The sequence below is a fragment of the Myotis yumanensis genome, unplaced genomic scaffold (genome assembly GCF_028538775.1).
Source record: "Myotis yumanensis isolate MYYU_CA2020_CCGP unplaced genomic scaffold, mMyoYum1.0.hap1 SCAF_6, whole genome shotgun sequence".
NCBI classification, from domain to species: Eukaryota; Metazoa; Chordata; class Mammalia; order Chiroptera; family Vespertilionidae; genus Myotis; species Myotis yumanensis.
The window spans coordinates 61,376,686-61,403,497 of NW_027223757.1; the positions used below are offsets into that span (position 1 = coordinate 61,376,686).

Consider the following 26,812-nt stretch of genomic DNA (forward strand, 5'->3'; position numbering starts at 1 on the left):
TATTCCCACCCTTTAGTCACTTAGGAGTTGTCTTGATTATCATATTGGTTATCAGAGAGAGGCCACATTCACATAACTTTAAGTATGTTGTTATAATTACTCTCTTTTATTGTTAGTTATTGTTGTTAATCTCTTCCTGTGCCTAATTTACAAGTTAAACTTTATCATAGGTATGTATAGGGAAAAACATAGAATATATGGGTTTCAGTATTATCTCTGGTTTCAGGCATCCACTGGGGGTATTTTTAGTCTATGCTGTGGTCCACCAATTCCCCCTTGGGGTTCTTTCCTTTCCTACTACATAAATAATTGTCACTGTACTCCTTGTGGAGTTCCTGGTGAAGGTTCAGGATCATGATCCCTGGGGCACATCAGGGACAAGGCCTGACATAGATGACATTAATGCTGTGATTACAGCCAGAATTCACATGGGAAGCTAAAGACGAAGCCAGAAAAAAACGTCTAGATGCAGGATGGACCTGGACCTTTCCCATCACTTGCAAATGAGCAGCTGCTGACACCACTGGACTCTCTCAGGCCAAATGCCCTGGGCTGCCTCTACAGAGAGATTGTCAAACTTGATCTGCAGAAAAGCTACCCAGTTGGGTTAAGGACAGAAAAATAAGTGACTTTGTCAGCAAGCACTGGTAGTAAGCCCAGACGGTGCCCCTAACCATACTAGGTGTTTGGTGGGTGTGGTATAGCCTCATAGAGAAATATTTGCATAGTGCCCACCAAAAAAAAAAAAATCTATTAGAAGGGGTTTTAAGCAAATCCAGGAAGCCAAGGCAATTATAGACTAGTCCATACAATAATCATGAGGATTTCACCTCCTCAAATCCATACACAACTTGATTATACTTGAAAATATTTTTCTAGAAAATTGTATCTAATTGTTCTCATAGACTATTGATCTCACATCTCCTTGTCCTTCCTCTTTCCAAGATATAGACCACGTTCAGAACAGCGCATTTCAGGTTGTTGCTACATAATGCTTACATTGTCAATATTGGCCAAATCAAGAGCAAAGAGTGGGAGTGTAGACTAGTTTTTTTAAAGTAAATTCCTGGGGATGTGTTAAGGAAGAGGCAACTAGTTGTATGGCCTACACATGAATGTGTCCATCCTTCCAAGAAGAACTATCTTTGGGATATGACACATTGGGAAAGCTTTCTTAAGAAATTTCTACTGGTTAAACTTTGATTCATTGTAAAATCACTCGCTTCTCTTTCGTGGTGCTTCCTCCCCAGAATAAGATCCCATCCAGGCCTTAGTCTTTGCCTAAAGCCCAAAGTTAGAGGTATCCCTCAAAGAACGACATGTGCATTAAAAGGACCGTTAACATACCTAGGGAAAATATGTTTAAAGTATGAAAGTGGAAGCAGTATGATTTGCTTCACAAATTGTTATAAATGGTCTCTTCTGTTACGATTCTAATTGATTGCAATTAGCTTTTTAGGCTATGCTGTGGTCCACCAGCTCCCCCTTAGGGCTCTTTCCTTCCCAGAAATGCCTCACACAGTCCGCAAGGGGCTGGGGCAGAAGTCAAGGGACTGAGCACAAACAGGCATGATCTTGGCAACACTCAGCTTCACTGATTTACCTGCAGGGAAACCAAAAACTGTGTTCTCCAGGGCCTGCTCCTGCCTCAGCTTTAGGGTTGGCCTCACTCATCTCTCTTGCTCTTCCTTCGTCCACCACAAGAAGGCGCTGGACCAGGACAGTGAACAAAGAGGGTCTTTGAAATTCTCACCCCACAAAGTGACCCCCAACAACCCATTCAGCTTCCTCATCTGCAAAGTGAGCAGGTCTCTGAAATAGCTTCTCGCTCTAAAATTTTATCTAAAATGTAAAACCTTACACGTGGGTAAAATAAAAATTGAAAGCAATTCGTTTGTCTGAAATTCCCAGTGCTGAAGATTTTGAAGGGCCAAATGGGTATTTGTTGAATAAATGGATCTTCTCTTAATTTCCAGGAAGAGTACACCCCAAACAAAAACTCAGCTGTGTGATTTTAAGTCTCCTACTTCCTGTCTGTAGACTGGTCCTGAATAAATAGCATGGGAAAAGCAAGTGATTGATAAACTATACCTGACTCCGGCCCCCAAATTTGGATTGTCCTTTCTTCAGCCTTACCTTATGGTGTTTAGTTCAGCTTACTGCTGCCTAGAGCATGCCTGGCTGGGCTGAAGGAAATCATGATGAAACAGAAACCTTTTTCAAACAGGAAACTCATTTGCTTATCACACATTTCCTATGAGTCCTTAGCAGGGCAGAATCCGTGCATTCCGTCAGCTTTCCACATAAGTAAACTGTATTTCCCCTCTGCAGGGAGCGGAACAGAGCTCTGATTGTTCCCTCCTGGCTTCTGTTTTCAAGACAGCTGTTATTTATTAAACCAGGCCCTGAGTGTGAATCATCTGGGTTATCAGGATAAATTTGAGTTTTCCAAACAGTGATAAGGATCCCATAACATGGCCAGCTGTGAGGCAGAGAAAACCAGTTCACTTTAGCCAGGCCTGGTTGTCCATAAAGGTCCCTGGAGCTGCAGAGAAATACAGCTTCACATAGACTTTTAACAGATCTACTTGCTGGGAAACCCAAAACTGTGTTCTCCAGGGCCTGCTCCTGCCTCAGCTTTAGGTTTGCCTCACTCATCTCTCTTCCTCTTCCTTCGTCCACCACAAGGAGGCGCTGGATCAGGACAGTGAACAAAGAGGGTCTTTGAAATTCTCACCCCACAAGGTGTCCCCCAACAACCCATTTAAAGAGCTTGTGAGGTCAATTTGGCAAAGCCTCTATGTTCTCTGATCAAAGATCCACAACAGATATTAGCTTATTTATGACCACTAGGGATTTAAAAGCAAAAAAGAGAAGGGGGTGAGGTTGGAGGGAGAGAAAGGGTAAAAGAGAACAGAGGAAAGGGAGAGAAACCTGTTATATTTCTTTCACCCTGCATTTAAAAAAAAAAAACACCATTTAGCTACCAAACCTCTTTTTAGTATAAAACTTATTAAGTCCTGCTGAATTTGAGTTCTGAAAATGTTCCCACTTGGGAAATACTGGACCAGATGATCACTGAAATGCTTCTAATTTTGAAAATTCTAAGTTCTGTTTACAGATCTTCTAAAGCACAATACTGGTCATACTCTTCCCTCGCCCAAAATCCATTGTGGCTCCCACCTGCCTAGAAAGTCCACATTCCTACGCACAGCATTCAACACCTCCCAGAGTTTGGCTCTAACTTTCCCAGTCATAGTTCCCTTCCTTCTGTCCACATGTCTGCTTTTTCCACACTGGGCTTCCCCTGCTCCATCCTCACGTCTGCTGCTCTCTCGCCTCTGTGCCTCTGCTCATGCCGCTGGTCCAATTAGAATGCTTTTATGGCCTTTGCACATACGGATGCAACCCACGTTACTCAGCTCAAACCATCCCCTCCCATGGTGATCTCCTCTCTAACATAATGGGAGCTCATGTGTAGGGCTCTTGTGCTAGACAAGGTACTGGGCTTCTTGTATATAAGCACTCTGTGCCTTCCCCTAAGCTTCTTGCAAGAACAACTTTATACACAGTTACGGGTCCCCTAGTTCCTTCCTGGAACGTAACATGTGTTTATTGAAAGAATAATCTGAAGGATAAATGGCTGGTGTAACAGGAAACCCTCTAGGGTAGAAAGAACAATGGTCTCAGGCCCCGAGCCCCAGTGTGGTTCTGCCCTCCGCCGTTTGCTTCTCCGCCTGAGAGCTCAGTGTGCCAGCTCATACAGACAGAGAGGCTGCCGGAGCCACGGGCCTTCCAGGACTAAATACCATGAGATTCTCTCAATTTATAATCCACGTTACAAACAATCTGAGACAACCCTACAGAATTAAGAATAGGGCGAAAGAGAGCAATTAATGACAAAAAGAGAACAGACTAGAAGTCTATTTGAATTTTAATAGAGGAAAAACAATTAATCTAAAAGAATGAATCTCTGGCATTAGGGGTTTAGGGATCAGTAAGGGACTAAGAGAAAGATATTTTTTAAATTAGAAAATTATCCTGAGTTCTCCAAAATGTCCTCATAAATGACTACTACTTTATAAGGAACGCCTGATCTTAAATGTATACATTTACACTTATCTCCGCAGAAAATACTTACCTTAAAAAATAACTAGCTAGTTGCCGAAACCGGTTTGGCTCAGTGGATGGAGCGTCGGCCTGTGGACTGAGAGGTCCCAGGTTCGATTCCGGTCAAGGGCACGTACCTGGGTTGCGGGCACATCCCCGGTGGGGGATGTGCAGGAGGCAGCTGATCGATGTTTCTCTCTCAACGATGTTTCTAACTCTCTCTATCTCTCTCCCTTCATCTCTGTGAAAAATCAATAAAATATATTAAAAAAAAAAAAAATAACTAGCAAATCAAAACTCAAATTTCTATGCAGTGGTTGTCAAAATGTGCTCCAAACCAGATGTCAGTACCGCTGGGGCCTCCTTTAAAACACATCAGAAACTCGGGGGGCGGGTGCGGAGGGGGCTGGAATCTGTGTATTAACACGGCCTCCAGGCCATGCTGATGCACAAGGTTTGTGTGTAATTCTATTTGCAGCTAAATATGTGTCTATCAACTCATTTTTCAAAGATACAGAAACGTGCGGTTCCCTTTCCCCTCCAGTCTGTTATCACTACTGTACAAACCACTTCAAAATGGGGTGAGAGCCAATGTATCTGCTCCCTTCCTTTGACTTCTGCCAGCTCCCCTGCTCGGCCTCCACTCTTTCACTAATATCTGCCCCATCTCTTACAGCTGCCCAGCAGATCCCTGCAAACCCCTGGCCTGTGGCGAATTTGCCCAGTGTGTACAGAACGAGTGGACCGAGGGAACAGAGTGTCGCTGCCTACCTGGGTACGAGAGCCAGGGGGCCCCGGACCACCAGGGGGGCCTGGGCCCAAGAGGAATGTGAGGTCATCCAGGGAAAGGGCGCTCCATGCAGGTGGGTCGAGCACACCAACTTCATAGACCCAGGAATTTGTTATCTGTAATTCTGAGAAACCTGGCATTAGCATGAACGCATATGGACCTTTAAACCCATGGTTCTCAAACTTCAGCGAGCGTCAGAATCTCCTGGAGGGCGACTTGCCAAAGCACACATGCTGGGTGCTGCCCGGCCCTGTTCCTGGCTCAGTGGGTCTGGGTAGGGCACCAGTGAGGCTGACACTTCTGGTCCAAAAGTCACACTTGGAGACCTCTGCTCAAGCTTTCCTACAGTATTTCATTAAGACCAATAAGGGGGAAAAAAAGAACCTGTGTTAGCTTTAAGAGAGAAAACCACGTGGTCCATACCTTAATTGGTGTGTGTGTGTGTGTGTGTGTGTGTGTGTGTAATACTTGTCTTTTCCTCTCTTTGCAAACACAATAGCTTTCATTATAAGAAAACTAGAAAATATAGAAAATTGAGAAAAATGATAAAAGTCATATTAGCTGCTCTTTTCTTTTGATGCACATGTGTACGTAGGACATCTATATAGAATTTTCTAAAGCAAAATGAAATCAGCCTGGCTTCTTGTTTTACAGTCAGCTTTTTAACATAGAACATTCATTCCTCCATGTCACTAAATATTTTCTGTAGCATCATTTTCAATGCTTACAGGGTAGTCCAGCCTATGGATGTGCTAGGATATGTTTAATTAATTCTTCATTTCTGACAGAAAGGTTAAACGAAGCTCTTTAGACGGAGGAAAAGAAGGTGAGCTATCTCTGGCCTTCTATTCATGAACCAGACTTTAGGATGGAGGTAGCTGATGAACAACCAGGGAACACATTCTCCTCCAAGTCCCGTGACACCCAGATAAGATCCACACTGCGGACTCTGCCCTCCCAAGACTTCTGTGTGAGCCTGCCCCGTCCTTCCCCACCGTGAGCTTCCAATCATACACACGCCAACATTTCCTCACTGGTAATCACCAGGCCTATGTCTTTATCCGGCTATCCTGGTTTTTCTACTGCTCTCTTACTCATTCTAGTAACCACAGTCCCTAATTTCCAACCCAGGGGACGCGTGGCAATCTGCTTCCACACTCGAGCAACAAGAAAAGAGATTTAGCTTTTTTCTTGATGAAACATACCTTGTTCCTTTAAATTATTCACACTTTAAAGACAACTATACAAGCCGAAACCGGCTTGGCTCAGTGGGTAGAGCGTCGGCCTGTGGACTGAGGGGTCCCGGGTTCGATTCCGGTTAAGGGCATGTACCTGGCAGCTGTTCGATGTTTCTCTCTCATCGATGTTTCTGGCTCTCTATCTCTCTCCCTTCCTCTCTGTAAAAAAATAAATAAAATATATTTAAAAAAAAAAAAAGACAACTATACAATAGTGGTTAAGAAGCAATATTCTGGAGTCAAAGTGCAATTAAAATTTTGGCTTAGCAGTTTACTAATCAAGTGATTAGTAAACTTGGAGAAATTACTTAACTTCTCTAAACCTCAACTTCCTCATTGGATAAGGGTTCCTGCAAGGGATAGTGAAATTATGTTTATGAAACATCTTCACAAAGCACATAAAGCACAGTGTCCCTTGAGGCACGTGAGGATTATGGTGATGCTATCAGTTTTCTCCTAAATTAATACCAATTAAAATCCCAACTGGATTCTTTATGGAATTTCACATTCTGGTTCTAAAGTTCCTCTGCAAATGAAAATGTCCAGGAAAAAATCTTAAAGTACAATGATGGGGAGGCCTCTCTGTAAGATAGTAACTCATGAAATAATATTTAGAACACTGAGGGAGATGCAGAGATAGACAACAGATTAATAGGACAAATACAAGACCTAAATAAGTCCTTACATATTAAGGAATTTATTTAACAAGCACTTCAAATCAGTAGGGAAAGTATGGGCTGATCGATAATGGTTCAAGTACAATTGGCCTTCCATTTAGAAAAAAATAAAATTAGTTTCTTACTACACACAAATCAATTCTATATCAAAGATTCAAACCTAAAATCAAAACTATGAAAGTATGAGAAAAATATTTAAAATATTTTTTCTATAGTCTTAGGCTAAAAAGCCTCCCCTAGTTAAGACATCAATCCCAGAAGACATTAAGAGGAGGGCTTCCGTAGAGAAAAAACACTGTAAATAAAGTTAACATATACACAATAAGAGAAACGCATTTATAACCTATCTTCTATCTTAAAGGCTGAACATGTATAATAATGAGTTTCTATGTGTCAACTAGGCAAACTTCATATTACTAAAATGAGCAAATAAACACAGAGAAGAGATCCGAATGACCAACAAAACAGGAAAAGAGGCTCAATCTCACTATGATCAGGGAAATCCAGAAACAATGAGGCAGTATAACTTACTACTCATGCATTTGGCAGAAGAAGGTCAATAATACCCAGAGTGGATAACGTCAGGGAAAACTAGTTCTGTAAAGCATTGCTGATGGCGGTGTAAATAGGAAAAAACTTTTTAAATAAATATTTGTTACTGCCTATAAAAATCTTAACTAGACTCAGATAGTCTACTTTTGGACAATTATTTCTGCAAAAATAGTTGCACTTGTGCACTGAGATATATGTGCATAAAAATGTGCACAGCGTCATTGCTTTGAACGGTGAAACCACTGGACAGCCCACCTATGGAGGAATAGCTCAATCATCATAGTATATTAGTCACGTGGTATATTAGTCACGATGGAACACAGCCGTTAAAAGCAATAATACAGCTCTCCTGGAGCTGCCATAGGGGAAAAACCAAGACATTTCATTAAACGAGAAATGTGAATTGTAGGTTCATAGGTCCTGCTTATGTAATAAATTAATAACAAAACTCTGTATTTATAATATATTAGGTTCAAGCACATGGCATTGCTATTTTGTTGGTAACAAATCATCCAACATTGGCAGTTTTGTATGGTTCAAGCAAATCTGTAACTAAAAGCATAGTAAATACATGATTTAAAAGACACACTCATTTATGATTCCAGTTAACAATGGAAAAGAGTGGAAATGGGGTCCAAGTTTTTTAATTATGAGAATATGTGCATGTATCTCTTGTGTAATTTAAAAGGGCCGGGGGTGGCAGGCAGAGAACAGTGAATGAGCAAGACCCTAGTAAGATGAATAAGGAGAAGGGGTTTGCAGGTGGCTTTTATGAGCAGTAATATATTCCGTTTTTGTTTTAATCGGCCCTATTTGCTGCAGATGGCTGCGCAATTTGTCATTTTAAACATCCCTCTGAAGAAATATCCCTTATTATTCTAGGTTGTCATAAGTGAAGTCAATAGGGTAGGACACAGGCTGATCGGGAAGTGACAGCTCTTAGGAAGGTTTTCGGGGCTCTACTCCCTGACCTGTGCCTGCCTCTGGGAATAGATAGCATGACCTTCCGGGGCTCAAATACACAGGAATAAGATGCCCCTTCACTGATTCCATTCAGCAAGCATTTTTGAGCCCCCATGTGCTAGTCACTATGTGAGGGGCTGGGCAATAGATAATAAGGAAGTGAGGAAGCAGGGGAGGGAGGCAGGGAGGAGAAAGACCAGAAGGAGGGAGAGGAAGATACTCAATTTCCTTTGGGGAGAAAAGAAAATCCTCAACAAGAGGCCAAGCCCCATCGCCCCATCGCCCCATGAGCTGCTTCAGAAGGACTCTCAGTGGAGCAGAACTCTGAGCACAGCAGAGCTGAGTCCCTCCCGGATCCCCACCACCTGCTCCCCCTCCCAGCAGTTACGTCCGTTGCTCACAGATGCCATCATTTATGTGACTGCAACTTACTTATGGGGATCAGATTACCGAATCTAACATACATTACAACACTGACTAAGATTAGAGATTTTTAAGCTATACCCAAGTTCAAATTCGAGCTCTGCCCCTAACTAGTGAACTTGAGCAACTTCTCCCTCCCCTTTAAACCTCAAATTTCTCATCTGTATCAATGGGAGTAATAGGAATACATTCGCGGGTTAAGGTAAGGAGTGAATAAGAGGCTCCTCGCCCTAACCCGTTTGGCTCAGTGGATAGAGCGTCAGCCTGCGAACTGAAAGGTCCCAGGTTCGATTCTGGTCAAGGGCATGTACCTTGGTTGCGGGCACATCCCCGGGGGGGGGGGGGGGGGGGGCGGTGCAGGAGGCAGCTGATCGATGTTTCTCTCTCATTGATGCTTCTGACTCTCTATCTCTCTCCCTTCCTCTCTGTAAAATATATTTAAAAAAAAAAAAAGAGGCTCCCTCAGCGTAAACTCCCAGCTGCTACCAGCTGCTAGCATCTTTGGAGCTGTTCGATAATTATCAACAAAAGGCAGCCCTGTAAGGAAAATAGATTCCCTACTTGGTACTTAAACCTCAACTCAGAAGCAAATCAGGTGAAGACACTAAGTGCTGCAACTCTGAAAGCAACAGCCTCTACAGAACCGTCAGCATGGCTGCGTTTCTGTCCTTCTACCCAGTGAAGAAGGAAATAGGAGAGTTACATGGTGGGCAAGTGCCTGACTGAGATGAGTCCACTGATGCACAAGGAGCCTTTGCAGTTGGTTCAGATCTTTGTCATTCTACTGACAAGTCACTGTCTTTTGTTATATTTTCACCTTTATTTTTCCTCCTATTCTTTTGTTTTGTTTTTTTAATCCTCACTCAAGGATATTTTTCCCATTGATTTTTAGAGAGAGTGGAAGGGAGGGGGAAAGGGAGAGACAGAGAAAGAAACGGTGTAAGAGAGACACATCGATAGGTTGCCTCCCACATGCGCCCCAACTGGGGCCAGGGATCGAACCTGCAACCAAGGTATGTGCCCTTGCCTGGGAACCGAACCCTAGACCCTCCAGTACACAGGCCAACACTCTAATCACTCCTATTCTTTTTCACATTCAATATCTATGAGCATAGTGCATACATTTCCCATTTTCCTCAATTTTAGATTATATATATATATATATATATATATATATATATATATATATATATATTCAGTTGTTCTAGGAACTTACTTGGCCAAATTCCCTAAGAATAAACAAAATTTCATTTTCAAAGTTCCCTTTTTTGGCTTAAGGATTTTTACTTTTGTTAATCACAACTGTCATCATACATACTCAGAAAATGCAAATCTAGATCTGAGAGAGTACATTATTTATGACTTCCTCTTCAGATCTAAAAATTTTCACTTTGTCCTTTAATAGGACTCTGTGTTCTTTGTGACATTTACAATGAGAATCATTTACAAACGTAGGGGCCAGATTAAGTACCTGATGGTACAAAGTGACTCTTATGAAGAGGTTTTAGTAACATGAAAGAACCTGTTTTAACCACAGTAAGATCACAGGTTTACTCACCCACTACTCCTCAGATGTGGTGTCCTTTTGCCCCTCTAGTAGCTGTTCCCCACTCTCTTTTGAGCCCTTTTACTGCTGGGTTAAAGAAGGGGAGCTGGGAGGAAGTGGAGTTTAATATAGTCCAATCCAGTTTTTAAGATTTCATCTGATTAACAGTTTAAGCAATCGCTTCAGGCATCTCAGTTTTCTTGAAATGTATAGTCAGGCTCAGAGATCTTCTCCCCTTCCCTTCTCTTCTCCAAGTTGCGATCTGTATGCAAGGTCTCTCCTCATCTCACCAGGTCCTTGGGAAAGTTTCTATTCCCGTATTCTCCTCAGCTGTGAACTCTTAGTTCTCACCTCAGCACCTGCCGCTCCCCGGGTAGTCTCAAAGCCTCCAAATCACCCAACCAAGACAAACTGGAGCAAAAAGATTGCCTTAGCTGGCGGTAGGAGGAACAGGGGGCTTGTTACTCAACCTCCTAGAACCGTACCTCTCTCCTCTGCCTTCTCCCCATCAAGCACTGGACCAAGATGAGTTTCCCTCCTTCCTATAGTGATGCCCACCTTCCCCCTTTCCCTGAAGTTATAAGGAGCAGAATGTTCAGAGAAAGAGAAGTTTACTGACAAGGGAACATATGTCAGAAAGTATCCCCCAAATATTATACCCATTTTATAAGGTGAAGAGGAAAAAAGCAAAGTGTAAAATGTGTATATACTGTCCTCAGTAATTACATAATATGTACATATAGAAAGAAGTCTGGAATAATATACATAAAATTTTAAAATGTTTCATTTTTAAATTGCATGAACAAAATATTACAGAGTTGTTTCAGTAACCACAACTCAGAACTTGACTTGAAAAATAACTCCACTTCTTGCAAGATGAACTTATCATTCGTCTTTCCCATGAGCTTGGTTCAACCCTCTGAGGCCACTGCCTGGGAAACAGCAAGCCAACTAGAAGGCAAAACCCTGGCGGGGCGGGGGGGAGGGGGGGGGGCGGGGGGGGATCCTGATAGCACACTTCCTCCAAGTCTAACAAAGGCATTGGCAAAACGTGCGGCCCATTTTCACTCATCATTTTCAAACCAAAAGAGAAGGAAGTCGTAGTTGCTGTTAATGCCAATAAGCCTGGGAAATAGAATATCATGTTTTGCTTTCTTTTGTAGGTCATCAGGTCACTCTAAAAATCAAGCACACGGAACTAGTGTTAAACATACTTTTAAATGTTGATTTTAATTACTGAAATTTGAAGGACATTTAAAATATTTCTGAGCCTCTTATTTTAAATAGAATTAATTAAAAGCACTTTTCCTTTCCTTGCCAGGGTTTTTGATTTAGCATTTTCAAGGAGGGGGGGGCGGCGGGGGAGAAAGGCATTTCCTGGTGCAGGAAGGGTAGAGACAGAAGATTGGCATTAACTGAAATGTGTAGGCAAAACTATAAAATAACAGAAATAATCCGAGGATTTTATAATATTTTTAACCTTTCTTATAAAAATATACACGTGATTTATCAATGCATTTTAACATGGTTGAAATTTTCATACTGATAATTTACATTCCTGGAACTGAATTATTTTATGCACGTACTTATAAAATACCTTCTTTTGATTTCAAATAATCAGCCAAACCAAAATATGTAGAAAAATAAATATGTAGAAAAAGTGATTTGTGAATGAGCAACTTCAAAAATTCCTAAAAGTTCATCCTCAGATAAATGTTCCTTCCAGTGTCCTAGTTACCTCTTGTAAATTACTCATCCATTCATCAACTTACTTTACTAAAAAAAAAAAAAATGTATCTGACAAAGGGAAATAATTTATCTATAATCAGATTAAATATAGCCTACATTGAGCTTTTTCAAAATGTCTTTGGGGAAAATACCTTGGAAAATGTTTAGCCTGAAATCACCTAGTTTCAAAAATTATACCTAGTCTCTGATGGTAAAAATGAATGATCATCAACCAGTGTCCACCCTCCCTGAGATCCACAGTGTTAGATGGAGCCGCATCAAAGCTTACACTTGAAACAAGTTATTATGGTCAATATGCAATCAATATACAATATACAGCCACATCAATGCTAATCATAGTAGCACGTGTCCGAGTACACACTGGAAATAATGTGGGCCATTCTGACTTCCTGAAACAAAGAAAGTTGGAAAGCCAGATAAAGTGCAGACTCGAGCCATAAAATGACAATGGGACACGGGATCTAATATTAACAAAATGGCCAGGATGAAGCAAACACCAACCAAATCCTGAAGTGTCAGGTAGAATTAAGAACCACAATTCAAATGAAGCAGCAACGTGGAATAACAATGTCTGCTATGGTTGGAAGGGAACCTGGTGACTTTCATTCACAAACTATGTGCTACCCCTGCTTCAAAAGAAAGTTCAGCCTGAGAATGTGAATTGGTTTAAGAAGAGATGGAATCTATTTATAGCAGGTTAAAAAGTTAGAAATATTTTGGAAGCATCTTCAACCTTTCAAAAAAGATAGCCTAAATGGCAAGCATATTCTCATCCATCAGCAGAGGCAATTTTTAAATGAGTCATTGATTTGCTCTTCGATGGCATTTCTTAAGCTCTTAAAATTATTTTTCTTCCAGGTAACCAGGAAAAGAAATCCTGAATCACTGACGGTAGGATATGAAGAATTTAACCATCAAGATGGGAAAGGAAATTAAAAACCGAAAATGTACATGTTATCATTTAATCTATCTCAAGAGACATGGCTTGCTTTCTCAAGGAAAATTGAATGCACTGTCAAAATTCTGAAAACGTAGGCAGGCATATTCACTGGTTGTCAGAAGCCAGGCCTACAGACAACACTGAGATCCAGCACGCACCACATTTCAAATAGAGAAGCCTGCGCACTGATGCCTGGTACCTTCTGAAGGAAGGGATGCTTATTTATCAAAATCCAAAACACAACCAGTGAAACGTTTTGGCTATTCCTGGATGAAGCGAAGGAAACAGTAAACCAGGTTTGCTTCCAGCTGCCCTGAAAATCTTGCTCATAGATCATTTACAAGTGCAACCTATTGTTTTTGGGGTGGAAGGTGAACAATATATCAGAAGCAAAGCTCTTCAGATGTTAGAATGTACATAAAAGTTGACTACTTATGCAAGGAGATGCAGGTCTCTACATGCATGGACATATATAGTAGGTAAACACTGGTGAGGGTATATATGCTCCACACTTCAATATTTGTCACACACACATACACCTTCAGTTCTTAGGCACATCAATTTTATGAGAAACTAGTAGCCCTGTGCACGGATCCGTGCGCCAATAGCTCGCCAGTAGCTCGATGCCGCCCTCCAGTAGCTCTCTGTCTGCTGCCCCGCTCTCCTGTAGCTCCCCCCACCCCCATAGCTTCCTGCCCTCCCCTCTCCTGTAGTTCGATGCCCCACCCTCCTGCTGATCAGTGATCAGATGGTTCTGGGTCGGTTGTTACACTTCACAGTGTAAAGACCATTTGCATATTACATCTTTATTATATAGGATTACTGCTTACATGGTAGGTTGTTTTGTTGCCAATAATTTTTGATTGATTTCTTTAAAAGAAAACGTAACAGGAGTTAAGATATACACACCATAGAAAATCTTTTCCTGTTACTGTATAAAGCTATTTTAAAGGAACACACTATACTGGGAAAAAATAAGGTTGTACTTTGTGACATAACCAATTCCTGTTTCCACCACAGATGAACTACATCTTCCTATAATCTATTAACTCCATTACGCTAACTCTGGTGTATGCTTAGGTAGATTGAATCAAGGCGATCCAGTTGAGGCAGTTTTTAATGTGCTGCTTAATGAAACATGAATTCCTCTGTATCTCTTTCAAATGTTCTACTATCAAGTATATTTGCTGCAAAACCTTAATTTCAATAAAACAGGAGCACCATATATTCATTCATCGATTTATAATAAAATGTGTCTGTGTTTTAGTAGCTAGTCCCTGGGTTTGCATTATGGATGAGAATGAATGATGTCAAGCATGATTTTAATGCAGCTAAAAGAGAGCAAAATATTAAACATTGACAGCAACATTGTAGCAGTAAGCTTCAAAAATAAAACAAAACCAAATATTTCTCAACAATAGAGACAATCTGTGGGGAAGTGATATGTGCTCCTGGTTACAAATCCTTAACATTCCCTCATGTTGGTCTCACAAATGTATACATTTCATCCCTATTCCCACCCCAATCCTCCCCCAAAATGAGGAGCTATGATATCTGACAAGGACTTCAAACTGTGATGTGGCAATAAAGTGCCACAAAGCAACGAATGGTGGCAGGAGATGTACCTGCTCACTTCCACATCCCTGGAACTTCCCAGAGGAAAACATGCTTGTTAGAAAAGATAGGTGAACCGAACGCTCATGAAAAAAACTCATCAAGAGAAAATGAAAACCTAATACTCTCATCTCCCATTACGTGCCCTTCACTGTCTACATCTCAGTTGTGTTCTAACTACTGCAGAGAAGGTGGTTTTTGATGGGGAAAGAGAAATAGGTAAACCCTCCATTGTGTTTGAGCCAAATGCCTCTCATTCTTAGGATCAGCCACTCTTTAGACTGGTCTTATCAAACCAGCCAGGGAAGGGCTGTGGAGGCTAGACAGCTAAGTCCCTGCACATTGAGAAGACCACCTGGGTCATGGTAGGTCCCAAATGAGAGGAATGAAGTAGCGTACGTAGACCAGGTGTATTGGAAGGACTCTTCTTTGGGTCCCCAGCTTTTACATCCTGTGTCACCTCACCGATTGGTAAGGGCCTGGGGAATGTTCTCTCATCTAGGCAACCGAGGAGTTGTGGCTCACATAGCTGCTTGTTCCCTGGATGGAAAACCCCTAGGAGTTTGGGCCAAAGCTCCAGGAAGCTTCGATTACCTGAGTTCCTTGCCTCTTCCTACAGCACCTAGCGCAGGGGTTCCAGCTCTCGTGATTGGATGAAGCTTCAGAGTCCCAGATTGTCACATTATTCCATCGGAGACAGGGGGCAACAACTGCAACACTGACAACTTTTAAAAACTGATTGCACCTGGAACTGTATTAAAAGCACAAGATGCAGGAGGAAGTTCTACATAGAAAGCGTTTATTGTTTTTATTTCCAGTACATCAGTATTTTAGGAAAGTATCAGATATACATTTTTAAGGAAATGAGGAAAAATTAGGTATCAGTTACAATGAGATGAATTTTCAAAAGTAAAAAGAAAATGGCCAATTAATAAACCTATTTGAGGTTTGAAAGTGACATTCTGCATAGGTACTAATTAGGGTTAAAGGTTCTTTTTGATGTGTGTTTTTTCGATTATCTTTTGAAAAAAAAAACTTCTTAAAAAGGATGACAACTGAAAGTAAGACAACTTACTTCACACATTAGATCAGTGATGGGAAGGAAGAATACACTAATTTGAACTGAACTTATATTCATAGATCTGGTCCCGGCACAGGCAGGCTCTACCTGTGAGGGTCTCTCCATTTTCTCTCCATTTGACTCCGCCTGGAGGCTTACCCACAGAATGTCTGCTCCTCGCTGGCCTTCTCCAGGGTGGCGGTGCCACTTCTACATGCTAAGGACATATATACCAGCTCTATTCTGGTCCAAGTTTAATAACCATAGCTTCTGCTCTTACATACTGAAGTTTAGCAAAGATCTAGAAGTGCTTTGTCACCCAAAACGTATCAGTGTTTTTCAACCTGGGGGTGTAGTCTTCAGAGGCACACCCTTTTCTTTCTCCTCCACCACTGCTCTTCTCTTTCATTTTTGTTACAACTGCTGTCCCCAGCTTGTCCTTATTCTCCTTTGTAGATATCCTCTGCCCTCTTCTCCCTTGTTTATCTTCTGTGATGAATAAAAACCATCAATACTTCTTACTGCTGGTTGTGAAAGAGAAAACCTGTCACCTCTGAAAATGTGGAGGGACAGGGAGGCAGCCCTTTGTAAACCCTCAGGGGGCCACGCAAAGTGTTTGCTCGTTTTGATTCCTTTTTTCTCCACCTGATTGGAGCAAAGGCATTTCTTTCTCTCTCTCTCTCTCTCTCTCACTCTCTCTCTCTCACAGTCTAGAACTAAATGACTTGACCTCTCAGGATCTCTGTTACCTCCTCTGTAAAAGGAAGTAGATCTACCTCTAACATTGTATTAATTGACTGACTGATCCGTTCAATAAATATTTGTTCTACTGATATAAGTACTTTAGGTAACAAAACCAAAGATCTGCACATTTGGATCCCTCGAGGACCGTAGTTAGTAACCTGTGAGTGAAAATATCTTTTTTAATTCGATTAATGAGGCTCTATAAACAATAGGTCCTCATTATTATCCTTGCCTGGGAGTTTCTATTCTCTAGCTACGCTTCTGCAAATATCACCTATTTTCCACTTCAGGTGGCAACTTCTTGGTTGCTGGCAGAACAAAAGGGTTCACAATGCTACTGGAAAGAGTCATCTATGAGACATCATTGTAGAGAGCGGAATTCAAGTCACAGTTGAACGTCTTATGTGTGGGCTTGTGCTCCTAGATGCAGTCTTTCTTTCTCACATAACTGTTCGAGGAGGTGCCACCTACTCAACTTTACAACTAAACTCACTCTTTCTTTTATGTGTGTTAGGGACATACGTCAAATGTGGTAGTGGAATTAGGGATTACATTATAACTGAATTGATGTGAAAATATTTTGTGTTCTCATTTTAAGTATTTTATGCTTGTCTACCTTTGCAGAGCATTCACTAAGGAAGGAACTGGTATTGAGTGAGATAAGCATTAAAAGAAGATAGTTCATAACCAGTTAACTGCCACGCGTCCAAAACGGAAACAACCCCTACACATGATATTTTGAATTTCATTTAAAAAATCAATTTGCAATGAATATTATAAAAATAAATGTATTACTCACAATTCGGGTGTTCTTGAATATTTTCAGCTGAAAATTCTCATGAAAAAATGATTTTAAAGTTGGTTAGGGCTGCCACTTAGGGAAAACTTTTTTTTTATAGTCGCACGTGGCGTGTGGGGAAGGTCCGCCGCTTGTGTCTACAGACGCCTATGGCGTACAGTGGATGACTATAGTGTGCTGGCTTAAATTTCTAGTTTTACATCTCAATTAAAATGACTGATTAAAATATGAATTGGCATTTAATTCCTACAGTTTCCACCTAGCGCCTGTGGCTCTGATTGTGAACACCGTCAAGCAGTTGCATCAACATCGTTTAGAACACAACTTCTGCTCTTTCCCTGAAAGGCTGGCGAGGCCCTAAGTTCCCCGGCAGAGGGGCTTCTGTGAGTATGTGCATGTCCGTATGTAGGTTACTGTGAGTCTGTCTGAATTAGGGCAGTTCTCCTGGGAGCCACAGCTACCTCAGGAGACTACTTTAATTAGGTAAGTTCTAGGACAGCCGTGTGACATAATTAGCAACAAAATGGCTTAAGACTATAATTTCACTAGCTATTAAAGTAAAAGACTTGTAACAGTGCTTTGCTGTGATGTATTTCTTACAAATTCTTCAAAATGTTAAGTCCTCTCATTATAATAATTGTACGGTTGATTAGTCTTCCATCTGGTGGCTATATGAGTCTGGGAGATACATAAACTGTTTCTGAAGACAAGTCCTTAAAAATATATTTGGTGACTACATTTTCTTCAAGGACTTTACTTGTTCCTAGTTAAGAAACAAAGCTTACCATTCACTATCGTATACAAATGAAAACATCAATTAAAGGCGAGTGATGAGAAGAGAGGGAACAGGTCATTTATTGTCAGCAACCAGGCCTTTCTGTCACCAATCGCAGGGACCAAATGACACAGGGGTGGGTTAGTCTATGGAGTAACACATCCTTCAGAAGATAATCATTTTCACATTCTCGGAGGCATAGGCAGGGCCATTTAATTTCTTTAACAGAAGACAATCATTTGCACAGTATTGTAATAAGTAAATATTTCTGTACAAAGATCTGAAGAGAGAGGCAATTCTAAAAACTGGCTGAAAACTAATCTAATCAGCTGGGAAATATTTTCCTAGCTGAGGTACTTTCTAGGGGGGAAAAATCACTGAAAACTCAGTTCAAAAGTTAGTGTCATTTGAAATCAGAAAAAAAAGAGTGCAGAGAGTATTTTATTTTCTAATTTTATTCTAAAATACAAACAAGACTCTTTAGGTTTATGTCAACATAATTCCTTGATGTATTTTTGCCTCCAAATTCCTAACATGAAAGTCATAAATATTAGGCTAGAAACTGCTGACATTTGATCAAAACTAACAGCACACAGGGAAAACTTCTTAAATTATCAGTTACATGAAACAAGCAATTACCCAGTTCAAGGGCTTTTGAATTACAAAGCTTATAAAACAGCTCTACAATTACCAAAATCTCAAAGGCCAAAAGACACTACGAACTTTTTTAAAACAAGGATGTTTTGAAGCAGAACACTAGCCTAAATCATATGAAACAACTTGGACAAGATTTTGATATAAAAATCACAATTGAGATGAAGTTGGAGGAATATTTGAGTTCAGTAGAGTTAAGCCACAGTGCCACCTAAAACCTATTTCTTTTTCTAAATGAAAGAAAAATTATCCTAAAACTTAAGCACTTACATGACCTGAATTTCCTTTATTTGCCCATGGAATATAAGAAAAATATTCTTATAACAACACAATGTAATAGAAAAGAAAAACAAATCCGTGCAGAACACTATAGTACCTTCTTTATCATCAAGTACATCAATCACATAAGGCTCATTCTTGAATGCTAGAACTTCAGGCGAATGGCTTTACTCAAACTAAGCCACACTGCAAAAGCGCGGGGGGCGGATAAAAATTTCCACCTTTGATGGAAATTTTCATGACTTTCTGCAAAAGCGAGTAAAGAAAGTAGAAAGCTTTTCCAATCAAAATATTAAATGCCTTAATCTTTATAAGAAAATTTAAGCTGTTTCATTATTCCAGTTATATTGTACTGTGCCATCCTTACAAATCGAGTCTTTTGAATTATTTTTCAAATTTCATTTCCTAGAGAACAATTATAATGGACTTAAGGTAGTCTGCACAGAATGAGACATATCAGAATCTGTCCAAGTGTAACAAGTATGAGAATAACAAGAGGTTTAACAGTTACAGCTGGATATAGGAAAATAATTTTTAGGTCCCAAAGTCACTACCATAATTAACCTTAAATTAACAAAAAGCCATGATTAATAAAAGCTGTTCACTTTGTAGAAGTAATTCTAACATGATCGTGGAATGGTTAAATCTCTGGGGCACACACCCTACCTAGTACCGCGGCAGGGGCTCCCTGCTGCCAGCTCGGAGTGTAACATCTACTTTAACAGATTCTGCAGCATGGCCGTGGCATACGTGGGCCTCGCCTGTCTGCTCTCAATTGCATTCTGAAGGTACTGGATGCCTCCACAGCGTTCCCAGATTTCTTCAAACTGTCTTGGCAAGATCTCAGCACCACGCTTTCGAGTCAGGCCTGTCTCTTCAAGGTTCAGCTCACACATCTCCATGTCATCCTTACCTGCACAAATGAGACAGCAGAGAATTACCATGTCTCTTTCAGAACTACTGCTACAATCCTTATTCCTGAAGTATCTATCAATTCTCATAGATTTGAGAACTTTCAAAACTTGATTTTCTTCCCCCAGGATTGAAATCTGCTTAATAAACTCACCAGAGAAAAAGTTTGTCCTCCACCAAAGACCCTTTCAAAATGTACCATCACTACAACTAATCAAACAAATTATGAGGGCTAATAAAAATGCTACATTTCCTTAAGCTGTTACAGATCAACTGATATAATTATATACCAAGGAAAGGTTCTTAGGACATAGACAAGTTTCTATTTGCTCTACAAGGACAGAATCCAAGCAAGTTCACATTATAAATAAATTAAACCTCAAACTGAAAACATGATTTAACTGCAAAACTCCATCCCTCAATCCTGAACTTTTAGTGAATTATTACATTATATATTAGGTTGTTTCATTCAGAGCTTATAATCCTTTCCTCCTTTATAATTTTTTTTCCTGTGAGTCATACACACCAGCCACAAGAAGGATGGGTGGCTTGTCAGGATGGAGTTCCATTTGCCGGGCAATCCAAGGTCCATCAAAATGGGCATACCACCAGCCTTTCTTCTTGTTCTGCGGGTCTTTGTACTGGTCAGCAGGGCGGATGAATGGGATGCGGAAGAAGCGTTGCTGTCTGTTCATTTCGATCTCCTGCTGCCTGGCAGGAAGCTGAGCAGCTGGGTTCTGCTGAGCTATTACACAGAACAAGAAAAGTTAAACCAGCAGCCCAAGGGATAACAAAACAGCCTTGAATCCTAAAATGCACCACATATTTTTTTTAAAGGAAGAAGAGGGGTTCCTATTAGTAAATTTAAAACAAAATGCAAATAATAACTGCCTATAATTGAATACAATTCACAGTGTAATTTCTTCAGAATTTTCTTTCCCTAAAGAAGTTCCTTTATATTGCAAATACACACACACGCACACACACACACACACACCCCTGCATACACCCCAAAAGCAGCAGCCATAATAACCTAAAATAATCAGTAACCTAAAATAAACTCACATGGCAGGAATGCAAACTAGTATTATTTACTAGATTTATATTTTTCCTCCAAAGAGTTCAAATGAAGGCAGAAGAGTAACTTTTACAGGACTATCTATGGTAAAATAAACAGTAATTATACAAATCTGAAGGATTATAGATGATATTTGTCAATTAATCACAAGTTCCTCAAAAAGATGGAAGACAAAAGTTTCCTCTTTAGCCAATCTTGAGATTTAAAATGGCCAAAATAATACATATATTTCACTAATAGTATTTAAATGACTTCATGACAACAGCAAAGACAAAAAAAACTGTAATAGTAAATATGAACTTTCCCTCAGATATTTACTTACTCTGAAAACAGATTCCTCTTGGAGTAAGATCCACTAAAATAAGTGAAAAGTATATAATATTTGGTCCCCTTTGCCAATAGAAAAAAAACTCTTTGCTTTTCTGATAGTGCTGGGCATTACCCTCCTATTCATAAACTTTTTTCCCCTTGCTCAATTTCCATTACTAGACAATTGGGTTTTTATTTTATCTACATATATAAACATTTCTCTGGGGCAATGACTTGACATTTTCAGCAACATAATTTGGGTAAAGTCTGTTTAATATGCTTTATACTTACAACTTTCAAAGTGGACCAACCATTTACTGCAGCTCAATTAATAATCTCACTGAAAAACTAAGTATGTCAGTGAGAAATTATATAATATGTATAAGTCAAGAACAGCCATATGGCTTTTGTAAGAATCTCCAAATACCAAAAGGATGAAAATACTCTTATTCTACTTTTTACACCAACAGCCAAAGCTTTCTAGCGACTGAATTTATTTCTGTGCAAACCAGAGAAAGCAAGCAGCAGTTAGCAAAGCTCTAATGCCTGGGAAAGAATGAAACCGAGGCCCAGTTTTGTTAGTGACTTTAAAAAGCCGCATGACCTTTAGCAGTTAACAGAGAGAAGCTTATTTATTCTTTTGATCCTGTTCCACCAAAACTACTTACAGTTCAGTGCCTCCATTTTAAGTTTTAAAAACTACCTACTTTGAAGAAAATACATTAACTCAAAACTAACATATTTTAAAAGGGTTTAAAAAATCCTTCATCTTAAGCAGTGAATTAGAATTCAATGTCTAGTTGATAGAAAACTTAATATGATACTGATCACCACCCGCTAAATTAACCTACTTTTTTCTTTAAAATAAGAGTCTCCTATAACTTAATATACTTGATAAAATTAAGAAACCCAACATAAATTCTTTGATGGCTTTTTCTACTAATGCGAGAACTGAAATTGTATTGGGGAGACAATATCCACCTGGGAAAGTACAAAGATACAGACGTTAAAAGATGGAAATTCATCTTCTAAACATCCAATAATGTTATCTTCAAAAGCGTGAAATAAGTTTCAAATATAGCCCTACAAATTACTAAAAACACTTTCAAAAATCAAGCCTAACCAGCTGGCAAATAAATATGGCATTACTGTAAGTCCTCATTTAATGTCTTCAATAGGTTCAGTGACTTTAAGTGAAATAACAGATAATGTAACTAACTTTACCATAGGCTGATTGATATCAACAAGAGGTAAGTTCCTATGGCAGTTCTTCAATGTAATGACAGAAGGACAGTGAATAAAACAAAGTTATTCGAGAACCTACTGTAAGATGACTTAAATCTTTTAAATTATATTTAAATAGTACATCATAGGAATCTACAAACATAACAGAATAATCTCTTCTTCCTATGAAGTGGTATCCTTTTAAATCTGCATTTGTATTATCATACAAAACTCCAATCTCTTTGAACAGACATGCTTATCCCACCACAGTGTTTGAAACCGGCACCTAAAGTTAGTCTATTCTAAAAGATCAGCTGCTTAGTAAGATAGAGTTTTGCTACAATAAGGATTGTATATATTCACAGTTTAAAATTCTAGTTATTTCTTAAAATGAAGTAATTTTATAAAACAACAGTTTAAATTTTGTTACTATTTTTTGGAGTGACCCAAATGAAAGTATCATCTCAAATTATATATCTAGTCCAGATAAACCAACATTAATGTACTATAGTTCCACTTAAAAATTGTAGCAAAACAATGTTTAATAGTAGTTAGTACTTTATAAAGTATTTTTAACCCATCTTCCAGTTAGCTCATGAGTTACCACCCATTGACTTACGTGAATTGTTCAAAAATGGTGCAAAATCTGTGAACAAATATTTTATGTTGAAGAAAAGATAAAAGTGCCAAAACTGTTAAGTGAGCATTCTTCTAATTTATAGTAAAGCCTTTCCATCAATTGAGGTGGTGACTGACAAGTAAACATCTTGTCCATAGACAAATACCTACAGGTAGATACTGCTTTTTTTTCTTTTTTTTTTTTTAACTATTTTGATTATGTTTTAGAAAATTCTGCCTGATGGACATATAAAGAAGACCGAAATTTAAAAACTGCATTCCATTTGTGATTTTGGGACACAGTAATAGTCAAACAAAAATCCAACACAATCACTTAATAATGGACATTATAGTAACTTTAAGGCATTACAAGCATTTTTGTAGGAAAAAAAGAGGATAAATTCTAAATTCATCCAAAAGTTATATGCAGTAGAGAAAACGTCCTGCCATGTTCACATGTACCCAGGATGTTTTAATTTCTTCAAATTGTTTAAATCTTAAACACATGCCATTTTTATTTTAGGAACTATGAAATAAAACTACTCTCCAAAGTCTTTGTTTGAAGCAACTAAATATTATAAATTTTTACTGGGTGATTTTCCACGGCACCAAAGTTATTTCTGAAAATCTGTCTGTAGTAAACGTGATGAGAGCCTGAGGATCCGAACTCCTAACTCCAGAAATCACCGTGATTTGTCCATGCGTTACTCTTACAGGCAATAACCTCATTATATTTTTGTTCATCACAGCTGTTATAATTTTATTTTCTCACATTAATGAATTAAAATCCTTCCAAGTATTGAATTACAGAGCAGTTCTTCTTAAAGGCCGATCAGCTGCCCCGTTAGTAAACCACCTAAGTATAGAATTTTCTCCACTGAGCTTGTTACGTGTCTTGGTGTCCTTCACCTTTCCTTTTACCCGTAGCTCCTGTGTGAGTTTTACATGAGAAAACAAGACAGAAAAATAAGAAAGTGCTTTGCAGAGCAGAAGTTACCTTTCATCCTGAAAGGAGCCCATAATCAAATTCTTTGAAGGCTACATATAGAATGTGTTCACATAAACTTCCTAAATTTTTTTTTTTTTTATTGCTTAAAGCATTACAAAGGGTATTACATATGTGTCCTTTTTTCCCCCCCACCCTAACTTCCTAAATTTGTACCTGGATGGCACTTTGAATCTACTCTTTTGTTCTTCCAAAATGGTGTATATACATTACGAATGAAAATAGTATAAGCACCAGCAAGGTAAGCCATGGATTATTCGCTCCTTTTGGGGTGAAGTTGGGTGAAGAAACTATCAAAATTTGGTTTGCAAATATAAGGAGCATTTGTATATGCATTCAAAATGTGAATGCAACATTAATTCCTCTTTTTTAAAGAAGTGTAATCATTCAGATGAATAAATTTTCAAATAAAACATAATCAAAGACTATCAGCCAAAGATCATAATTAGAAAATTAGAGCTAAAAAGAATAACCCATTGAGATTTTTACAAAACAAATGTAACTGTGGTTGCAAATGGGTGCAGACAGTGAACAGACAATGGAATCACTCGCTCCTCATTTCCCAGAGACAAAGTTTGAACCTGGAGAACGCAATGGTGTCACGAGAAGGTCAATGTTGAGAGGGTGTTCCACTTGCTGTTTCCTAGTTCCGGGTGACCTCTCACTGCCCATCCAGAGTGTCATGTCCTGACTGATGGCACCCCTTGAGCATCATCAGCACTAACATCTCTCTTAATAGTACATTTTCCTCTATTTCTGCAACAACTTGGAAACATTAAAAGTCCATCCCTTCAATGACTTTAATCCAGTGGTTCTCAACCTTCCTAATGCCTCGACCCTTTAATACAGTTCCTCATGTTGTGGTGACCCCCAATTTCATTGTTACAAATTGAATATAATTAAAGCATAGTGATTAACCACAAAAACAATATGTAATTATATATGTGTTTTCTGATGGTCTTAGGCGACCCCTGTGAAAGGGTCGTCCGACCTCCAAAGGGGTCTCAACCCACAGGTTGAGAACCGCTGCTTTAATCCAGGGGTCCTCAAACTTTTTAAACAGGGGGCCAGTTCACTGTCCCTCAGACCGTTGGAGGGCCAGACTATAGTTTAAAAAAAAAACTATGAACAAATTCCTATGCACGCTGCACATATCTTATTTTGAAGTAAAAAAACAAAAAGGGAACAAATACAGTATTTGTATTTGCATGTGGCCCACGGGCCGTAGTTTGAGGACCCCTGCTTTAATCAAACATTCCTTTTATTTGCTAGGAAGGTGAAGGAGGCAAAATATAACTGAGAGTTCATTCCCTAAGTTGGGTCATGCATTGCCAAACTATACTGTCAAGTGCTGGGAATGTACCCCTTTACAAAATAAGAAGGCATTACATATGCTGTCAGCGTGTCTTTAACCAAAATTAGGCTAATAAATTGTGTCAGTTTAAAGGTAGCAAGTTAACTAACGAAATTCCAATTATTGCTTTTACGAAATTAAATTTAATATGTGAAATTACTACTCAAATATTAAAGGTATTCTCAATTACTGTTAAAGCTAATGCATACTTTCACTAGGTTATGTCTACCCTACTCTATTTTCTAGTTTCAAGAGTAGAACTTTCCTTTTGCATAACAAAGTAACAAAATTCATTTTTTGGAAATCAGTCAGAAATATCAAATCCTGGTCTTGGCAAAACTCTAGAACAAACCAAGGTACTATTTCTCACTTATATGGGGGGAAATACATATTTACAACATTATTGCACAACCTCTTCAATATAGACAAGATTATTCTTACCTCTACAATGTATCTTAAGAAGTAAATTCAATACTTAACAAATAAGACTTTAAATGTTTTTAATAGAAATAATGCTATGAGCGATAAGCCATCGTGGTTGTGTTAGCTTCAGTGGACCACAGTTCTATATAAGAAAAAATTTATATTGGACACTTCACCCAAATGTCTTATGTATAGTAGATTCCAAAGTACAGATTTGTTTTTACCATAATCAGTAACAGACTTTGGAGCACGTTGCTCTGTTTCAGTATTTCTCTTCTTGTTCTTGGACTTCCAAGCATGATACACTTTTAGTCTCCTATGAAATTCTTCTCTGCAAGCTGCCAGGAGCTCAATATCTACAAATTACATAGAAAGAGAAAGAGAGAAAAAGAACATTCTAATTTAGTTGTCTAGCATAATTATTCTGTGGCATAAACATATATATACTGACAGTATATAATATAAAGTTTTCATTTTAAAGTAATAGTAAAAAATTAAAAGTAAGCTGATTATTGATAAAGATGAGTATTTTATGGTAATATTATCTTTTATATTTACAGAATTTTATTATACATTATTACTGTTTTATATAATTTGTTCAACATAAGAATCTTGAACAAAACAAACAAACAAACAAACACGTTGGACTAAACAGGTCTTTTATAGACGAAGAACTTAAATTACAGAGGTTAAGTCACTTGTCCAAGGTCACAGGCTACTACAACAGAATGAAAAGGAATAAAAAGTCACTGTATTCAAATGCAAGCTAGGTTTATATGCAACACAGTTTTTGTTTGTAATTATGCAGATAAAATCAGTGAGGTAGGAAAGAACATAGTGAGAAGTCTGTACAACGATGACACTTTAGTTCCTATTTATAGTACTATGAATTCAACATTATGATTTAACCAAGAACTCAACCATGTGGGAACTTCTGGATATAGTATTTTATTCTGTTGGAAGAAAAAAGTGTTA

The 26,812-nt window shown here is 38.9% G+C and overlaps 2 protein-coding genes across 7 annotated transcripts in view; one reads left to right on the forward strand and one right to left on the reverse strand.

The window, feature by feature from the left end:
- The window catches only part of IMPG1 (interphotoreceptor matrix proteoglycan 1), a 126,943-nt gene extending 113,959 nt beyond the window's left edge, over positions 1–12,984 (forward strand). The window contains 5 exon segments of the mRNA XM_070419095.1: positions 4,292–4,300; positions 4,795–4,930; positions 4,932–4,973; positions 11,463–11,502; positions 12,907–12,984. Of these exon segments, the coding sequence (XP_070275196.1) occupies positions 4,292–4,300; positions 4,795–4,930; positions 4,932–4,973; positions 11,463–11,502; positions 12,907–12,984 (305 nt within the window).
- Positions 12,985–18,033: 5,049 nt separating this feature from the next.
- The window catches only part of MYO6 (myosin VI), a 146,762-nt gene continuing 137,983 nt past the window's right edge, over positions 18,034–26,812 (reverse strand). For 4 of the 6 annotated variants that reach the window (XM_070418215.1, XM_070418214.1, XM_070418211.1 and 1 more), the window contains 4 exons: positions 26,062–26,193; positions 23,056–23,082; positions 20,352–20,570; positions 18,034–19,826 (listed from right to left, as the gene is read on the reverse strand). In XM_070418215.1, coding sequence (XP_070274316.1) covers positions 19,627–19,826; positions 20,352–20,570; positions 23,056–23,082; positions 26,062–26,193 — 578 coding nt within the window. In that variant the 3' untranslated portion in view covers positions 18,034–19,626. The remainder of the gene's footprint in view (positions 19,827–20,351; positions 20,571–23,055; positions 23,083–26,061; positions 26,194–26,812) is intronic. The other 2 variants (XM_070418212.1, XM_070418217.1) reach the window with 1 other exon arrangement.